Source organism: Trichechus manatus, unplaced genomic scaffold, assembly GCF_000243295.1.
Source record: "Trichechus manatus latirostris isolate Lorelei unplaced genomic scaffold, TriManLat1.0 scaffold00039, whole genome shotgun sequence".
NCBI classification, from domain to species: domain Eukaryota; kingdom Metazoa; phylum Chordata; class Mammalia; order Sirenia; family Trichechidae; genus Trichechus; species Trichechus manatus.
Genome location: NW_004443975.1, coordinates 8,148,822 through 8,167,015, shown reverse-complemented (window position 1 = coordinate 8,167,015; position 18,194 = coordinate 8,148,822). Strand labels below are relative to the sequence as shown.

General features: G+C 36.3%; 1 protein-coding gene across 6 annotated transcripts in view; it reads right to left on the bottom strand.

Moving 5' to 3' along the window:
• The window catches only part of CNST (consortin, connexin sorting protein), a 123,017-nt gene that overhangs the window by 30,851 nt on the left and 73,972 nt on the right, over positions 1 to 18,194 (bottom strand). For all 6 annotated transcript variants that reach the window (XM_023730914.1, XM_023730911.1, XM_023730915.1 and 3 more), the window contains exons 7-9: positions 17,493 to 17,514; positions 17,223 to 17,310; positions 4,060 to 4,958 (exon numbers count right to left, since the gene is read on the bottom strand). In XM_023730914.1, the coding sequence (XP_023586682.1) occupies positions 4,060 to 4,958; positions 17,223 to 17,310; positions 17,493 to 17,514 (1,009 nt within the window). The remainder of the gene's footprint in view (positions 1 to 4,059; positions 4,959 to 17,222; positions 17,311 to 17,492; positions 17,515 to 18,194) is intronic.

Sequence of the window (18,194 nt, the reverse complement as noted above, 5' to 3'; positions counted from 1 at the left end):
TAAATATATTAATTAAAAAAAAAATTATTCCTTCTTCTAAGTGAACTAGAAAGAAAAAAAGCCTTACTGTGTATGGGTGTCTGTTACTTACAATGGTCTATGTTGGCTTTGTAGAGAAGACGATATATTCAATAGGATCCCTAGCCTTAAGAAGTTGCAATTTAGTCTAGAAGAGAGTGTGTGTGTCCCAGAATAACAAGAGAACATTACAGCTGGAAAGGACTTCAGGAGGAACGATGCTCAAGCCCTTCCCTCATTTGAAGTTCAGAACGGTTCACAAGGAACAAACAGTACGAACACGAGTGTTACGGATTGAATTGTGTCCCCCTAAACTATGTGTTGTAAATCCTAACCTCTATGCCTGTGGTTATAAGCCCATTTGGGAATGGGTTTTCTTTGTTATGTCAGTGAGGCAGGATTAGTGTAGGGTGTGTTCTGAGTCAATCTCTAAGCATCATGGGGTTGGATCATAACGCCACCTTGAATTTGTACAGCGCATTTTTCTCTCAAGTTTTGATGCTAGGGCTTCCCACTGAGTCCAAGGTTACAAGATGGAACAGCTGAACAGTTTAAAGGAAAGAAAATACAACCTTCCCAGGCTCCAGGATCAAGCAAGTCAATGGTTTATTTGCATCACCAGCTTCCTGGGTGACAGGGATTAGCATTCTGACATTAAAATAATTATGTCAGTATCTTTTGGGTATTGCAATAAAATTTCATCTTTTACAAAAAACTGGGATACTCAAATTCAGCAAACAGATCATGCACTTGGAGTCAGACAACTGTTAGACTGCAGGCTTCAAGCACGCAGGGTCCTTATCTGTATTTTTAATCACTGTGTGTTATAGCGGCACTTCCATAGAAGGCATTCAAAAATTACTCAATGAGTGAATAAATGAATGAATTTCTCTAACCTGCTGTCTGACACTGCACAAGTGATAAACTTTTTTTCTCTATAAACCTATGAAATGAACAAAAATGTTTTTGATACTTTTTAAAAACAGCTGAGATTACACTTTGGGTGATAATGTATCCTGCTCTTTTCTGCATAAGAGAAAACAGCAATGTCTCAGGTAGTAAGCTATTGCTTTATGTAGCAAAATTATTTCAGGTTTGAAAAAAGCCTCCCAAACCTAGAAAGGTTTCATTTACCCATTTGTCTCTATTAATGAACTAAATTAGCATAGACATTTCTAGTTTTCTATCAGATTCTGTGTTAATGATTTCATTTTGTGTTATGTACCTACTTGTTTAAAAAACAAAATAAGTGCTTCCCTTGGACTGGCAATGGTTATCAAAATCAGGTTCCACCAGAACCCATGCAAGAGAAGTGGCAAGAAAATGAGAGCAGAGAGACAAGAAACAGTGAAAACGTGACAAAGAAAGAAGAGGGTAGCAGACCTAAGAATAGTGGTAGAAAGAGTTACAAACAGTAAAGAAACCTGTAAGAGGCAGAGTCACTAACAGGGAGAAATGATAAGATTTAGGAAGAGAACAGAGAAGACTAACTAGGGCAGCCCAGCAGTGGACATATGCAATCTACAAGCCTCAGTAGATCCTGAGGTGTGACTGTGTTACAGCCCTGAGAAATACTCTTCATAAGCTTTATTTAGTTAGTAAGAAATTATGTTCTGTATCCCCTGTTCACAAAAGTGGGGAAGCATAAAAAAATTTCAAAAATAATTCAAGTAAAATCAGCCAACTGTGGCAGCAGAGTCCCAAAAAGGCCAAGAGCTTCACCTGATTCCTTGCTGCATCTTCAACACCTGATAACGTGGAACACCCTTAATAGCATTTTACTGAAAGCAAGAAACATCGACTGCTTGGATTAAAAAAAAAGTTTGCACTTACAAGCAAACACTATTATCTGGACATTTTACTTAGCCCAAAACTGCATTCTTAAAGTATTTAGGAAATACTAGGCATTATAATTTTTAGTTCTGAAATTAAAAAAACTCTTTTCCTGAAATAGGCTGATTTTATTAAAGTGTATTTCTTAGAATGGAGAAGGGAGAGTAAGTGTTCCAAAAGTAAATGTTTAACATTAAATGTTTAACAATCTGGTTAGAGTTAGCAAGCAAAGTAAGTAAGTTTTGTTAATTACATAGCTTCTGGGTCCTTAAAACAGTTTGAGTTAACAGACCAATAGAATTTTAGGAAAGGGCTCCATCATATATAAAAAGTAACTTCACAGTAAATACAACTTTAAAATTTAAATACATAGTTTCCACCTCTAGCTGTTATCTAAATAGGAAAAATTGACATTATGTCATGAGTTGAGGAGGGATATTCCAGTTAATTGTAATACAACAATATTATTTCAACAGTTAATGTCCATCTTAAAATGTTCTATAACGTAGAAGACACAAGAGGAGCTCGAATTCTTCTTCACAATTTACGCCTAAAAAGGTAATACTATACCATAGGGTTTTTACCCATAGAGTCAATTTGGTTATTGGTAAAGAAGCAGTCAGATAAAGGTAACCTATCTGGTATTACAGACAGACGTGATTACAGATGGGACCTTTGTTTTAAGAACTCCCTATACCAGAGGTCTGGTTAAAATAAACAGAACTACCTATATGGGATGAAACTGACATCAGCAACTCAAAAGATTAGACAGGAAACTTAGGGGACAATGAGCTTATGTTAATGGGGGAGGAACAATTTGGAAAAGGAGGGTGAGAATGGTTGTGCAACTAGAAGAATGTAATCAATGTCACTGAATTGTACAGGCAGAAATCGTTGAAATGGTGTATGTTCTGCTGTGTATATTCTCAACAACAGAAATAAAACAAATTATTAAAAAACAAACAAGAAAATGAGTACTACTGGGCCAAATGTTTTACTATTAGTTCTACTTAATTTTGCCAACAAAAAAATTGAGAAGAAAAATCATAGTTCATGGAGAACTGACTATAAATGGCAATAAGGGAAGCTAGACCAGAATGGTTGTAATTATCTTAAAAAGGTCTTCACAGGCTTTATTTTCACATATATTTTGTTGTCTACTTTAACTTTGTTACTTTTCCATTTTCCTTTTGAAGTCACTTTTCTCAGTGATAATGCTGAGCTAGGGAACAATTGGTATAATAGCACTTAAATGCCAAATTGGGGAGGGCGTGGGGGAGACAAGGAAGAAGAAAGGTAGCTAGTATCCTAATTTTCCAAGCAGGAAAAATAGACTTTGGTAAAAACAAACTCCATGAGCCTGGGAACTGGTGGAGTCAGTATGTAAACTAAGGCTATCTATTTTACTACATCAAGTCTGCTCTTTCCACCATACCAGGTGACCATCCTGAGGGGCTGTAGTTTTGATATGGCTTTTGGCTTTTCTTTTTCTGAACTTTTTTATTGTCTTATCAAACAAAGGAGAATGGTCATCTTGATTTTTTTTTTTTTTTTGGTTTTTATTTAGTTTCATTACTGTTTTCTTTAGAGAAACTTGAACATTAAATTATTTATAATAATATGACTTAGTCAAGTAGTAAGTTTTAAGTTTGTTCAAACCTAGACTCTGAAAATTAATACTGTAAGAAAGAAAAAAATTACAGCACGCAACTTAATACCTTAAAATTTTATACAGTATGTCCTGGTCTTAGTGTATTTTAAAATGTTTCCTCCATTCTGTTAGACTGTTTTAAAGAATTTTTAAAAATATACTAATAAAAGGAAGAAATAGTGAACACCTACTGTATTTTATCCTCTAGATGTATGAAAAGAAACATGAGATTTCCTTAAAAGAATGTGACTAATCTCATCCAGATCATAATTCCTGGGACTGCCATATAAGTCACAGGAATGTAAAAACTGGTGTTCATAATATTTACTGTACCCAGAGGCATGCAATATGACTTCTTAAAGTATAAACATAATAATGGTTAAAAGCTATTTTGTTCAACACATGTAAATAAATATAACTAGTAATGATTAAAAGTTCATGTTAACTAAAATTTACCCTTGTGTTTGAGACCAGAGAAAACTTACAAAAACAAGGCAGTATTTAGTGTACATATCCTTCTTAAATTTCATTATACTTAGATTAGATCTTTAATTTACCTCTGCAATCTCTATCCTTTTTGCAAGATCATCAAGGGACAGACAGCTATCATCAGAAGGTAGGTTCTCCTGTAAACTATAGGATGTTTCTTCAGGAGAAAGATCTTGAAGGGGATCAGAGTCTTCCTCTTGGTTATCTTCATATGAAAGGGAATCTTCAGTATCTTTTAAGCATCCTTCTAAAAGGCTGTTCAAATAATCTTCTGTTTCTTTGTTGACTTCCTCGTCTTTATCTCCCTTTTCCTCTGGGGCCATATACACCTCTGGAAGCACTGTACTCAAGTCAGATATTTTATTATTTTCACAAAGTTCACTCTCAGAACCATCTGAGTCAGTCTGACCCCGTGGTGATTTTCCATCTCTGTCGGTGAGGTCAGGTTGCTGCAGCTCATTTAATTTATTGTTCTCAAGCTGGTCTGTGGGCAACGCCTCACAAGCATCCTGAAGAGGCAATAAGAGTCCCTTTCTTTCAGTCTGTGGGTATTTATCCTCAGAAATCAATGTAGGAGGTATATGTTCACAGCCTGGTAAAATCAACGGCTCTATCACTGACTCGCTGGAAAGGAACACCTTAGGGTCTTCGACAACGCCCTCTATTCTGGCTACATCTTTGCAGGCCTCTGTTTCAGTCAGCTGTAAGCGACTGTCATCCTGATGAGGATTCGCAAAAGAGTCTGGCCCAGACCTGCTCCTGGCTGCCTCTGAGGACTGGGTGTGGCACTCCAGTGTGGCTTCAGTGCTGCAGAGCAGCTCCTCCGTGTGGTGCTTCCCTGTAGTTGCCAGGAGGCTGGAGGAATCTGCCTGCCGGTCCATCTGATCACAGCAGGGGCTGCTTTGCTGGGTCTCTCCTTTATGTTGGCTTTCTTCACTGAGTTCCATGCCCAGACAAGTTTCACTCTCTAAAACAAAGAAAAAAAGTTGTCTTAAGATTCAAAATGACTATGTATAGAAGGGAAGAGAGGGGACACATGAATAATATCTGTAACACAACAATATTTGAATCCTCTCAAATGGAAATTCTATCTGATGGATAACAGTGCCTTTAGGTAGGGGAAATATCCTAAATAGTTAGTAAATAATCCATTACATATCAAAATGAATAGAGATTACTCAAAAACATGCTAAAAATACAAATACATAATTTTAAGTTTTCATTGTAATTGAAAAAGTCCATTTTTGAAAGTTTAAAAGATACACTTTTTAACTTTATTAGTTTTTTATATGATTTACATGAATACTTTAAAGTTTAGAAAAATTGTTTCAGTACAGGTACCCCCAACTTATGATGTATTTCAGTTATGATGAACCGCACTTATGAATGTCCTTTTTTTTTTTTTTTTTTGCACATCTTATCATTAGTACTTTTCCTGGGAGGAAGTTACAGGAAAATCCATACAAAGAGATATGGAAACAATTGCTGAGTTATGTGAACACACTTCAAGTATTTGATTAGGATAATATGATGGAAGAGATGGGTGGAAAAATTGTCCATAAGGCAAGAAAGCTGAATTTAGGACTTGATATCCCCAGTGTGGAACAGCTCATAGACCACGAACAAGGGGCACTGACAGATCAGGACTTAATGGATTTTGAAGAGGAAAGAAATGCTGAAGAAGAGAAAGAATGAGGAAGAGGAAGGAGAGAAGCTGTCAAAAAATTTTACAGTGAAAGGATTAGCTGAATTTTTTCTAAACTAAATTAGGGACTTAAGTTGCTTGAAAACACAGACCCAAACACTGATCACTTTGCTAAAGTTGACAGGTAGATTCCGGAAGTAGTGAGATGTTACCGTGGAATATATGAAGAAAAAAGAAAAGGACCATACAGACAACTCTCACTAGTTTTATGACTAGAAATGCCATCTCCATTCCCAGAGATAATCCAGATGATCCAGAATCCTCCACAAGTGGACTTATTACCGCAACTGACAAAATGCCGTTGTCCAACTGTTCTTCACTGTCACAGTAAATTTTTATGATTCATGTATTTTTTATGTATGTATTAAAATTTATCTGTAAGTTTATTTGTAATGTTTCCAACCCCAAAAGACAAATAAAGATTGGATTTATAAAGATACTGATAATAAAAGGCAATAATATGAAAACAAAAAAAAAAAGAGTTATTTGACTAACATCAGAACTCACTTATGATGGAGTTGTCTGAACAAAGCCCCATGGAAGTGGCGGGCTACCTGTATATTTTAGACATGGCATTCTAAGTAAATATTTTTACATGATGAAAAACAGTAATACCTGATTCTGATCTACCAAGACTGAATTAAAAAACATAATATCCTTAATTTATGTGTTTGCAAATTACTTGCAACTTCTTAAAGGGAGGCAGCACAGGGTAGCGGTAAAGCTTCAGCACCAGACAGAACTAGGTTAGAATTCTGGCCTCTTTTTCAATTTCTATTTTAAATAAAATCAATTTAAAATATTTTTACTTCACTTTAAGCAGTGAAAAATCTTCATATATACTGAATGGTAATGCATAAGCTGATTGGCAGATAACAGAGAAGTTTGCTCCTGACTCAGTTTATCAATCTGGTTAGCATTCCTAACTATCACAGAAGTTTTAACTTTTTCTGTAGTCATACGTTGTTTTTATACAAATAACGGGCCAAGGGTTAAAATCAAAGATAAAATGTTGTGATAATTATATTCTGTTTGGTCATTTATTTACTGGTAATTTTACAATTATCAATTGATAACAAAGGGCTGTACCTGGAGCCCTGAATCAAAGTAAAGGCATTTAAGTATCCTGTCCTCTGGCTGCAGAGAAGCCGGGACTGAGGTGAGCCACCTCAACTCAGGACTGCTGAGGGGCACCAGTTCACCAGAGTTTGTACAACGTCCTCCCACCGATGGCTCAATTATCTGATAAGGACCAGGAAAAAGAAGAAGAGGTCACTTTTTGGGAGAGTACAGCGTTCCTTCCCTCTTCCTACTCCAAAGAATCACTCAGTTCGGGAGACTAAGAAAATGGACTTTTCACTCCTCATAGGTTGTCTGCTTAGCCATTGAGCTTGGCGAAAAGGGGCTACATCTCTCCCTCAAAAATTTCCAGTAACCAAAGTTTCAGAGAATGTCCCACAGGCTACAGAGTAAATGAAATTGAGGTCCACATTCTCATAGGTACTGTATGATTAAAGCATAGGGCCGAGAGAGCCCCACATCAGGGGAAACGGGTGTGCTGTCCCTATTGGGCAGTTCTACTCTGTCCTATAGGGTCACTGAGTCGGAATCGACTCAGTGGCAATAAGTTTGGGTTCCTAGCTGAAGGTCAGTTACCTAAAGATCCGCAAATATCTAGGACAGCTACTTGGGAGCAAAGTTTTCCTCAGTTGGCCCTGCTGTAGCCACCACACATCCCTCGTAAAACCCAACCTGGGTTCAGTCATAAGCCTTAACCGAGCTAGCTCCAACTGTGAGCAAACCGTACCCCCTGACCTGGAGGGGGAGAGGGCAGGGAAGAGCTTTGAATAAAGTGAGATTTAAGTGTTAAAATGAAGTTCTGAATTCGACTGAGTCTTAAAGAATCAGAGTTAGACTACTAAATAGTTATAAGCCACTAAAAAGTTACAGAATCAAGACTCTGATATCAGTGGGAGTTGACTGCAGTTACTAGCTCTAACTGGGCAAAAAACAACCATTTGAAGTACAGTATCTAATGAACTGAGGAGCCCTGGTGGCGCAGTGGTTAAGAGTTATGGCTGCTAACCAAAAGGTCGGCAGTTCGAATCCACCAGCTGCTCCCTAGAAACCTTATGCAGCAGTTCTACTCTGTCCTATAAGGTCACTGTGAGTCGGAATCGACTCGACAGCAACACGTTTGGTTTTTTGTTGAGATACCACTTAAGTGGTGACTGATGAAGACTATCCATAGCTACAATGTATTATTTATAAAATAACAGCCTGAAAGTGGTTTTCATCTCATTATCTAGAAACAATACAAAAAATTATGAAAAAGAAAACATGTAATTTAAGACACAAAGGGCAAGAGTTCCAAACTAGCTCATGAGTAGCTGCAGTTTATTTTTGATGTCATACAAAATTTAAGTTATATTTTTAATACTTATTAACTCTCCAAATCAAACATGATGTATACTATTAAAATTTTTTTGTGTGCCAAATTATGACTTTCCTTACATTATTACAGTAAATTAAGTAGTGAACATCACTTGGTTAAATGAGGAAAAGCTATTATCTTTACAGGTAATGAAAAACAGTTGTCCCATGCCTGACCCTCTCTACCTCTGTCTCATTGCTGCTCTCTAGGGGCAACCACTTTCAGTTCCTTTAGCTGTTTCCTCTCATATTTATCCTCCACATTTCTAGATAACACTTATATTATTTCTTGATCTTTTGGTTTTAGGTACCACCTACTGACTTCTTACTATAGAAGAAGAGAATTAGTTCTCTCAGTTCTTTTGATTCCTTTCCCCCTAATGATGCATACTCTCCCACTCCCAGCTTCTCATTATAGTTCAACACAATTCTGGGGTGAATCAATGATTACATTACGAGGGCTTTGTAATATTATTCACATATAATCTACATGTGTACTGTGATAAATTTTCCTTTCTCATTTAAGCTTTCTTTTCCTCGGAGTTGATAATTGCCTCATTACTTCATTTTTTTACCTTTATCTATATATCTCTAAACTCTGGTGACACACGTACAAATAGATAATTTAGCATTTTAACTTTTTTTAAAAATAAATATCCCTCTCGAATCTCTGACGTGTTCCAATCTGCACTACTTGCTCTCCAGGCCTGCTATGCAGGCATTGTCCTTGAATTTCCCTACACTGTGATCCCAGGAATTTCCTTGATTATATGTTGTTGTTAATTGCCATCAAGTCAGCTCCAGCTCATGATGACCTTAGGTATAACAGAACAAAACATTGCCTGGTCCTTGCCATGTTCATGCTCACTGGTATGTTTGGGTCCACTGTTGTGGCTATTGTGTAGTGCCTTCCAACTTAGGGGCTCATCTTCTGGCACTATGAAACCAAAATCAAAACCCACTGCTGTCGAGTTGATTCTGACTCATCGCAACACGACGAGACAGAGCAGAACTGCCCCGTGGGGGTTTCCAAGGCTGTAATCTTTACAGAAGCTGACTGCTACATCTTTCTCCCCTGGAGAGGCTGGTGGGTTTCAGCTGCCAACCTTTCAGTTAGCAGCTGAGCACTTAATCACTGCACTACCAGAGTTCCTCTTTTCTGGCACTATATTGGGAAATATTCTGTTGTGATCAATGAAATAACGCTTGCATTTTCTCATGATGTGCAGAGAATTAGGAATTATCGTTGGAACAATACCTGAGTCACACAAACAGTTAACAGGCTCGACTGCTAACGAAAAGGTTGGTGGTTTGAGTCCATCCAGAGGCACCTCGGAAGAAAGGGCCAGTGATCTACTTACAAAAAAAAAGAAAAAAAAATTGTTCTACTCTGACATACATGAGGTCACCATAATTGGGACTCAACTTGATGGCAACTAGTTTTTTGGAGTTTTTTTGTTTCTTTTAACCTTCATTAGTAAAGAGTATAAATATTGCATATTAAAGCATCCTGGTGTCTGCAGTGGTACCAAACTCAGAGGTGGAACCAAACTCATTCCATAAATAAGAAATTGGCAGACTACTCCATTATGCTTTTCTATCAGAGAAGATGGTAAAATGTAATGATCTATAGGTTCACCAGACACACAAGTTTTTGTAACCTACTAGGAAAAAGGCAATGAAAGTTTCAAGGCTAAAAATCATGGCTGTTAGAATTCCTTAGCAGGTCAAATATGCATGCAAATAAATTACCAATCTGTGAAAAATATCAAACTACAAGGTTTAAGAAAAAAATTTAATGTATTTCACTAATTCACTGTTGTTGTTAAGTGCTTAGAGTTGGCTCCAACTCACAGTGACTCCATATACAACAGAACTGTGTAACGGCGTTAAAGAAAAAAAATGTTTGAGGTACCTAATAAGATCTGAAATGGTCAGTTTAAGGACTGGATGTGATTCCTTGTTTGCTGGTTCTGTTTTCACCCTAGTGGCAGCCATCTTTTGTATTGTTTCTAAGAGAGGAATGTCCAGTAATGATGATGTAACTACACTGCGAGCCCTCCCTGTCGCATACCAGTGTAACTGCCCCACTATAAGCAATCTAAGAGATGTAGACCCTTTTAAGCCTATCACCTTACAGAGCTTGCCACAGGAATTCCTGCCTTAGGAGTTCCACCATAGGAATTCCTGCCTTAGGAGTTCCCACCACAGAAGTCCTGCCTTAAAGTGATCTACTATCAATCGAGTAATGTCTTTCAATGATCTAAGCCTGTAATTATCAATCAACTAAAGTCTTTCGATGATCTAAGTTTGTAAATACTAATCAAGTAACATGTTTCATATTCATTGTTCCCCTCCTATAAAACATCACTGTTGAGTTGCCATTTTGGATACTGCATGGAATTCTGTCTATTCCCAGCTCAAGCTGTCTCTTTGCTTTCAATAAACTTTCAATCTAACATTAAAAAAAAAAAAAAATCAAATAACGGATTGCATCGGGCAAATCAGCTGCAAAAGACCTTTTTAAAGTGTTAGAAAGCAAAGATGTCACTTTGAGAACTAAGGTGCGCCTGACCTAAGCCACAGTGTTTTCAATTGTCTCATATGCATGTGACAGCTGGACAATGAATAAGGAAGACTGAAGAAGAGTATATGCATTTGAACTATGGTGTCAGCGAAGAATATTGAATATTCCATGGACTGCCTGAAGAACGAACAAATCTGTCTTGGAATAAGTACAGCCAGAATGCTCCTTAGAAGGAAGGATAGCGAGACTTCATCTCATTTATTTTGGACAAGTTATCAGCAGGGACCAGTCCCTGGAGAAGGACATCATGCTTGGTAAAGTAGAGGGTCACAGAAAAAGAGGAAGATCCTCAACGAGATGGACTGATACAGTGGCTGCAACAATGGGCTCAAACATAGCAATGAGTGTGAGGATGGTGCTGTACTGGCAGTGCTTTGTTCAGTTGTATATAGGGCAGCTATGAGTTGGAACCGACTCGATGGCACATAACAATAACAACAAATTTTTGGAAGTAGGTCTCCAGGCCTCTCTTTTATTTTTTTAAAATAATTTTATTGGACTTTAGGTGAAAGTTTACAGCGTTAGTTTTTCATTCAAAAATTTATACACAAATTGTTTTTGTCATATTGGTTGCAATGCCTGCAATGTGACGGCACTCTCCCCTTTCCACCCCAGGGCTTTCTTCCTAATTTGTCTTAGTCTGGAAGCTCCACTGAAACTTGTCCACCATGGGTGACCCTGCTGGTATTTGAAATACTGGTGGCATAGCTTCCAGCATCATAACAACAAACAAGCCACTACAGTACCACAAACTGACAAATGGGTGGTGGCTTTATATAAGAATCCTAGTTTGCTAAATCCTAGGTCTTCCTCTTTGTTTATTCTCTCTTGGAGGAACATTTCCTAAGAAAGGGTGCATGGAAGGCGAACTTTTTGAGACCTTTCACATCTGAAAGACTTTACTCTTCCACCCCTAATACTTTGGCTGGGTATAGATTTCTAGGTTAGAAATAATTTTCTCTCACAAATTCGAAGGCATTGGTATACTGTGTCTAGCTTCCAGGATAGCTGTTAAGTCTCATACCATTCTGAATACCAATCCCTTGTAACCAACATTTTCTCTCTGGCAGCTTTAGGCTCTTTTCCTTCTACCTGATGCCCTGAAACTCCAAGAAGTTTCTCATTCATTGTGTTGGGGACATGTAGGACTTTTAAATCTGGAAACTCATGAGATTCAATTCTGGGAAATTTTCTTGTATTATTTTTTATTATTGTACTTTAGATGGTTTACAGAACAAACTAGTTTCTCATTAAACAGTTAATACACATATTAAGACATTGGTTAACAACCCCACGACATGTCAACACTCTCCCTTCTTGACCTTGAGTTCCCCATTACCAGCTTTCCCGACCTCTCCTGCCTTCTAGTCTCTGCCCCTGGGCTGTTGTGCTCCTTTAGCGTCATTTTGTTTTATGGGCCTGTCTAATCTTTGGCTGAAGGGTGACTGTATTTTTTTTTGATAATTTATTTCTTGCCACATCCCATTTTCTCCTTTTAGAATAGCTGTATTAGGATTTTGAACCTCATGGACCGATCATCTATGTCTTTTCTGTCACGTTGTTCATCTCTTTGTCTTTGTTTCGATAGCAACGGGTTTAGTTTGGTTTTTGCCTCAATTTTATTCTTCAATTCTTGCAATTATTTTGGCCATCACATTTTTAATTTCTACGGACTTTATTTTTGAAATGTGCCTTTTTATAGCATCTTATTCTTGTTTCCACATATGCAGTATTTTCTCTAATTTCTGTGATAATACTCAATAAATTTTTTTTTTAGGTTTTCATGTGTTCTCTGCATTTTGTTTCCTTCAAATTTCTTTTTTGTCCATCTGTTTTGGTCTCTGTCTTTCCTGTTTGAGGTTTTTTTTTTTTTTTTTTTTTTTTCTTCCTAAATAAGGCAATAAGAAGTTGATGAAGGCTCTGTGGTTAAAGGCAAGCCTTGTCCAGTAGTCCTCAACGTGGGATAAAGGGGGCCTGGCTATTTGTTAGGAGGCCTTGAATGTGAGTATCTGGAGGCTTCATCTCCTAGATTAAGCCAGTTTCTCAGAGAGGAGGAAAGTCACCTAGCTGCCAAAATTCTGGATAACAAATGCGGAATGTGGGCTAAGGATATGTAAGACTTTAATTTAATCCCCTTTTCTATATAGGGAAGGAATCTAAAGATCTAAATGCTTCTTATACAACCTTTCAACTGAATCTCCTGTTTTTAGTACAATCTTTTATCCTTGGGAATCATGTGCTTCCGATTCTCAAACCTTTCCAGGCAGAAACCAACTTTTTCCCTGTAGACACTTAGTTTTCAGTTTTCGCTGGGCTGCTATGTCAGCTGCCACCCACGGATCTGTTTTCCAGCTTTTGGTATTTTCTCGACATCTCATCTGCTTCTGTCTCCTTGCCAGTTCTGTCCTTGAGGGTTTCTGCTTTTTAAAAATCCCTTTCTGACATTTTAATGGTGTTCCAGGAAAAAGTGGAGGTAAGTGTTTGATGCACTATGTTTAACCAAAAATATTTTCTGAATTTTCTACAAGAATGTATTACAGTAAAAAAACTTATTATTGTTATTGTTTCTATTAATATTACAATGAGCTTCTGTTAATTAGTTCTTCTGAAAACAAAGATGTAGTGAAGTAAGTTTGCTACCCCTATTGCATTAGGTTCACACATTAAAAAAAAAGCTATACTACTCTGATGAAATAAAAATAGAAGTAATAGTCAAGTATATGACAGATACTTAATAAACAATACTGAATTAAAGATTCAAAGGTAGCTCTAAAATGAGAGTCAGACTTAACCTACGTTCTAACACATGCTCTACAGGAACACACACATGCCTTTGAACTATTCTTTTTTGTCCTTCTCCCACCCCTCCACACACACCCTTATTTCTTTTTTGGAAAAAAAAAAATCTCCAACATAATTCATGATATGGGACTAAAGTATTCATGAATTAACACTTCTTGTAATTTCTGAACATCTCATTAATTAACATTAAGTATAAACATGTAAGTATAAATATCATAAACATGATATTGTATTCAGATATCAGGCTTGAAAAATAAATTTTCACAGTAAATATTTATTTTAGCAGATTGAAAATAAATACTTAAACTAAGCCTGAAATGTTGATTAGAGTATAAATTAGCACAGCTTCTAAGACAGAGTAATTCAAAATTACAAGTACACGTAATTGTACATGTAAAAAATGTTGAAATAGTAAATGTTCTGTTTTATCTGTATTTATCACAATAAAATATATTAGAAAATGCACATACTCAGTCATCAGGAAAAAAGCAAGTTAAAATCACAACATGATACAATTTCATATCCACTAAAATGACTAAAATAAAAAAGACTAACAATTCTCAGTGCAAAGACATGGAGTAACAGTAAAGACATGGAGCAACAGGAATTTTCACATATTGCTGGTAGGTGTATAAAAGGGTACAACCACAGTGGAGAACTGTTCATAGTTTCTTTTTAAGTTAAACATGCACCTACCCTATGACCTAGCAATTCAACCCTCAGTTATTTACTCAAGTGAAATAAAAACATATATCCACAAAACTATTTCACAGCAGTTTTATTCATAATAGCCCCAACCTGGAAACAACCCAAATGTCACCAACAGGTGGTATAATCATAAACTGGAATGCTAGTCAGCAACACAAATCAACTAATGACACAGGTGACAATGTGGGTGACTCTCAGAAACAGCTCGCTGTGCAACTTGATATTAAATTCTAAAACAGGAAAAATGAATCGACAGTGACAGAAAGCTCTGGGTTGTCTGGGGCTAGAGGCGGGGAGGGAATGGCGGTAAAGGGCTTGGGGAATTTTTGGAGGCATGAATATATTTGATACTTTGATTGGGTTATCTGAGTGTACATATTTGTCAAAACTCATCAAATTATATATTTACAATGGTTATATTCTATTGCATGGAAATTATACTTCAATAAAGTTGATAAAAAAAGAGAAGAGAATGATATATATAAAACTTAGGATAGTGGCTACCTTGGGGGTGGGGTGAAAGCAGAGATGGGAAAGGAAAGGAACACAAAGGTAGTTGCAGCAGAATTAACAACAGTTTAGTCCTTGGTTAGACGTTAGGTTCACAGACCTTCATTTTGTTATCATTTGTTATGACTAACATATGTTACATACAATTTTTACACATAAAATATTACATAGTAAAAATACATAATAAAAATACAAGTTAATAAAAATGCATGGACTTCAGGGTGAGAAAACCAGTGTTTGACTTTAAGTGCTAATTAGCTCTGACCTGTATAAGTCACTTAGCTTACTTGAGTTTCTTAAAACGATTCAGCCTACCTCACATCGGTTAAGAGGAACAGATGAAATAATGTGCATGGAAGTGTTTTGAAAATACAAAATACTATATAAATATTATGAAATTACTTGAAGACTTTAATGAGGGTAGAGTAATTAGAAAGTAGAACTATGTAGTGACAGAATACTCTTAGTAGCGGGTAGTGATAGCAGAGGAGGAGGAGGAATGAAAGCAGCGAACATGTACTGAGCTCTTACTTCATACCAGGTAGTCTTCCAAACATTTAACATGAAATTACAAATTTAATCCTCATACAAATCCTATGAGGTGAGCACTATGAGCATTTCCATTTTGGAAGTGAGGAAAGAGAGGCACAGAGAAGGTAGGCACCTTGCCTGAGGTCATACAGCTTTAAGCTGCGGAGGCTAGATTCAAGACAGACAAGTCTGGCTTCAGGAACGATGCCTCTAACCACTACACAAGAAATAAAACCCCACTGCCGCTGAGTCCACTCTAACTCATAGCGACCCTACAGGACAGAGAAGAACTGCCTGTTACATATTATACACGGAGCTTGAGACCGAGGAATGCAGAGAGAAATAAAAGGAAAAGGAAAGTCGAGACTGTACTATATGTCAGACATTATTAGAAATGAGGAATATGAAGCCAAAAAAAAAAAAAAAACCCAAAAAAGCATTAAATACAAATCATTTAAAGTAATGTTTTCATATTTCCTCTTTTCTCATTCTTGCATTTCTCTGTATTTATTTTCTTATATTTACTCACAGAATAACAAATCTGAGGAGACTAATTCTGGAAAATTTGACATTTCTCTTTAAAATGCTGTTTTATCAGACGTGGGCAAGACTTCCTTCTCATGAATTTAGTCCAGACCTCTCATGAAATGGTTTCTAGTAGGATGTCTGGACTGTTGAAGTTTTTGATAATCCGTATACCACTTACTGAGTATACTGCCTTCAATTAGAAACAGAAGGCCCAGGTGCTAGCAGTGAATCAAAACACCAAGCAAGCGGCTTCAACTTGGTGTCTCAGTTCTCCCATCTGTGCCACGTATCTGCCAGCAGAGGCCAAGCCAGAGGTGGTGCCAAGCTAGTGTTGGGCAGCAACAGTGCTGCGTCTCCAGTTCAAACAAACAACCCGTACTAGTACTCCCCGGTGAGCACTAGGTGGATTTTTTTTTGTGACTTTTCCCTCTTTAAGTTTTTTATGAAGCTCATTTTACTCTGATTTCTGATATAAAAATGACTAGGGGGAAGAAAAGAGAACGGAAGAACATAGTATAGTAGGACTGACCCAAGACAGTATGTCTAACTTGCCTCATCAGAGAAAAGGGTGCTAAAATAAGATTTTTTAAAAAGTTCGTTGTAAAGAATAAAAGGCTAGCTAACTGAAGGCATCGTTATCTTATTTCATCATCATATCTCTTTAGGAAAACTCAGCCCAAACACCTGACACCGCTTCTTCACTATCAGGGCTCCCAGGCTCATAAATAAATAGCCCAAGAATATCCGTTAGTACTAAAACCATACATCAGAAAAATAAAATAAACACCCTAAAATGTGTTTATTTATCTTTATTTTCTTAAGTTTTTATACCACATATTACTATTGTAAGAAAAAAGAAAGGTTCTAAAAGTATTTAACTTTTGCTATAAGGCATGTAGTACAAAATATATCATAAAAGTGTTGGAAACGTGTATATGTGACTTAAAGCACAGCATCTGTTTGTCAACAAAAAAGGGAACAGAATAAAATGCTATAGAGAAATTATCAAAATATAGAGATTTGAGATACCTAAATATACAAACAAATTCATGGTAAAGTCAATACAATGATTGTTGGGTTTTAAACAGAAGAAGATGTCTGAATACACCAAAATCAATCCTATTTCAGAGCATTTTTATGCAGTCTTCGCATATTCTGTTAGGTACATATTATCACCTGATGAAAACATGGAACTAATTTTATATTTTTATAAGAATTTAGATTATATAATCTCTACTACTAGACATCTAAAAATGGAGTTACACAACATAAAAAATGTTGCTTTGCTATTTTGCTAGGAGAGGTATGTGTATAAAACCGTAAATGGAAAAAAATCTCCTTCACAGCAATTCAGATGTTAACACTTGTAAAATACTGAAAGAGGCTGGCATCTTCTACATCCTCCCTAACTTAACTTACCAACATACCTGACTCTTTGACTCGCTCTTTTGGATCTTCAGACACTATTAACCGTGTAAAGCATTTTCTTCCCAGGGACTTTTCTACAGCTGCTATCTAAAGAGTTAAAAACAAAAACACAAACAAGAAAAAAAGCCAAAACTTGTTTTGCAAACTGTTGCATTAAGTAAGAAAACTAAAAATAATTTGAAAAAGGCTTAACTATTTTTAAAAACAGTCCATACAATACATAAAACACTAACATTTTTCCTACAAATGTTTTCAAAAGAATCTCTTACCTTATGCTTGGATAAAAGAGGGCTGTAGGAAAAAGAAAAAAGAATTAAAAAAAAAAAATTACAGGAGCGATATTCTTCCAAACAAATGTCACTGAAATGGCTTTTAAAAAAATATACAGCTTCTCTGGATTCTAATATTAGCACAGAACATTTCCACTGCTGAAACATCACCGCTGGTTTACACAGTTCAAAGTGCAGCTATATCAAGTGTTAACTTCCTTAGATAGCCAATGACTACTGAAAACCTCCAGAGAAACGACAAACACTAAAATCCAGATGAATAAAAGAATGCTAACCTTTTGCTAATAATGTATTGTTAAAATATTACATATATATCATTATTTTTTAATTTCAGTGTATGTCATTAAGGTCTAAAATAGACTATGGTGGGAGAAAGTATTATTGAAATTATCCATGGAAACAGATAACAAAAAAAGTAATTTTTAAATATTAAATTTTAGAAAATACCCAAGACAGTGGAAAGGCATGCAAAAAAATGTTCACAGCCACTTTAATCATAATATTAAAACACTGGAAACAAACTAAACATCTACTAACAACAGAATGAATAAACTTATGCACAGTCAAACAATCAATCTGCAGAGCAATAAAACAGAACTACTGTTACATGCAACGACATGTAAAAGAGACACACGATGAAAAAAAATCTACATGCTGTGTGATTCCATTTATATGAGATTA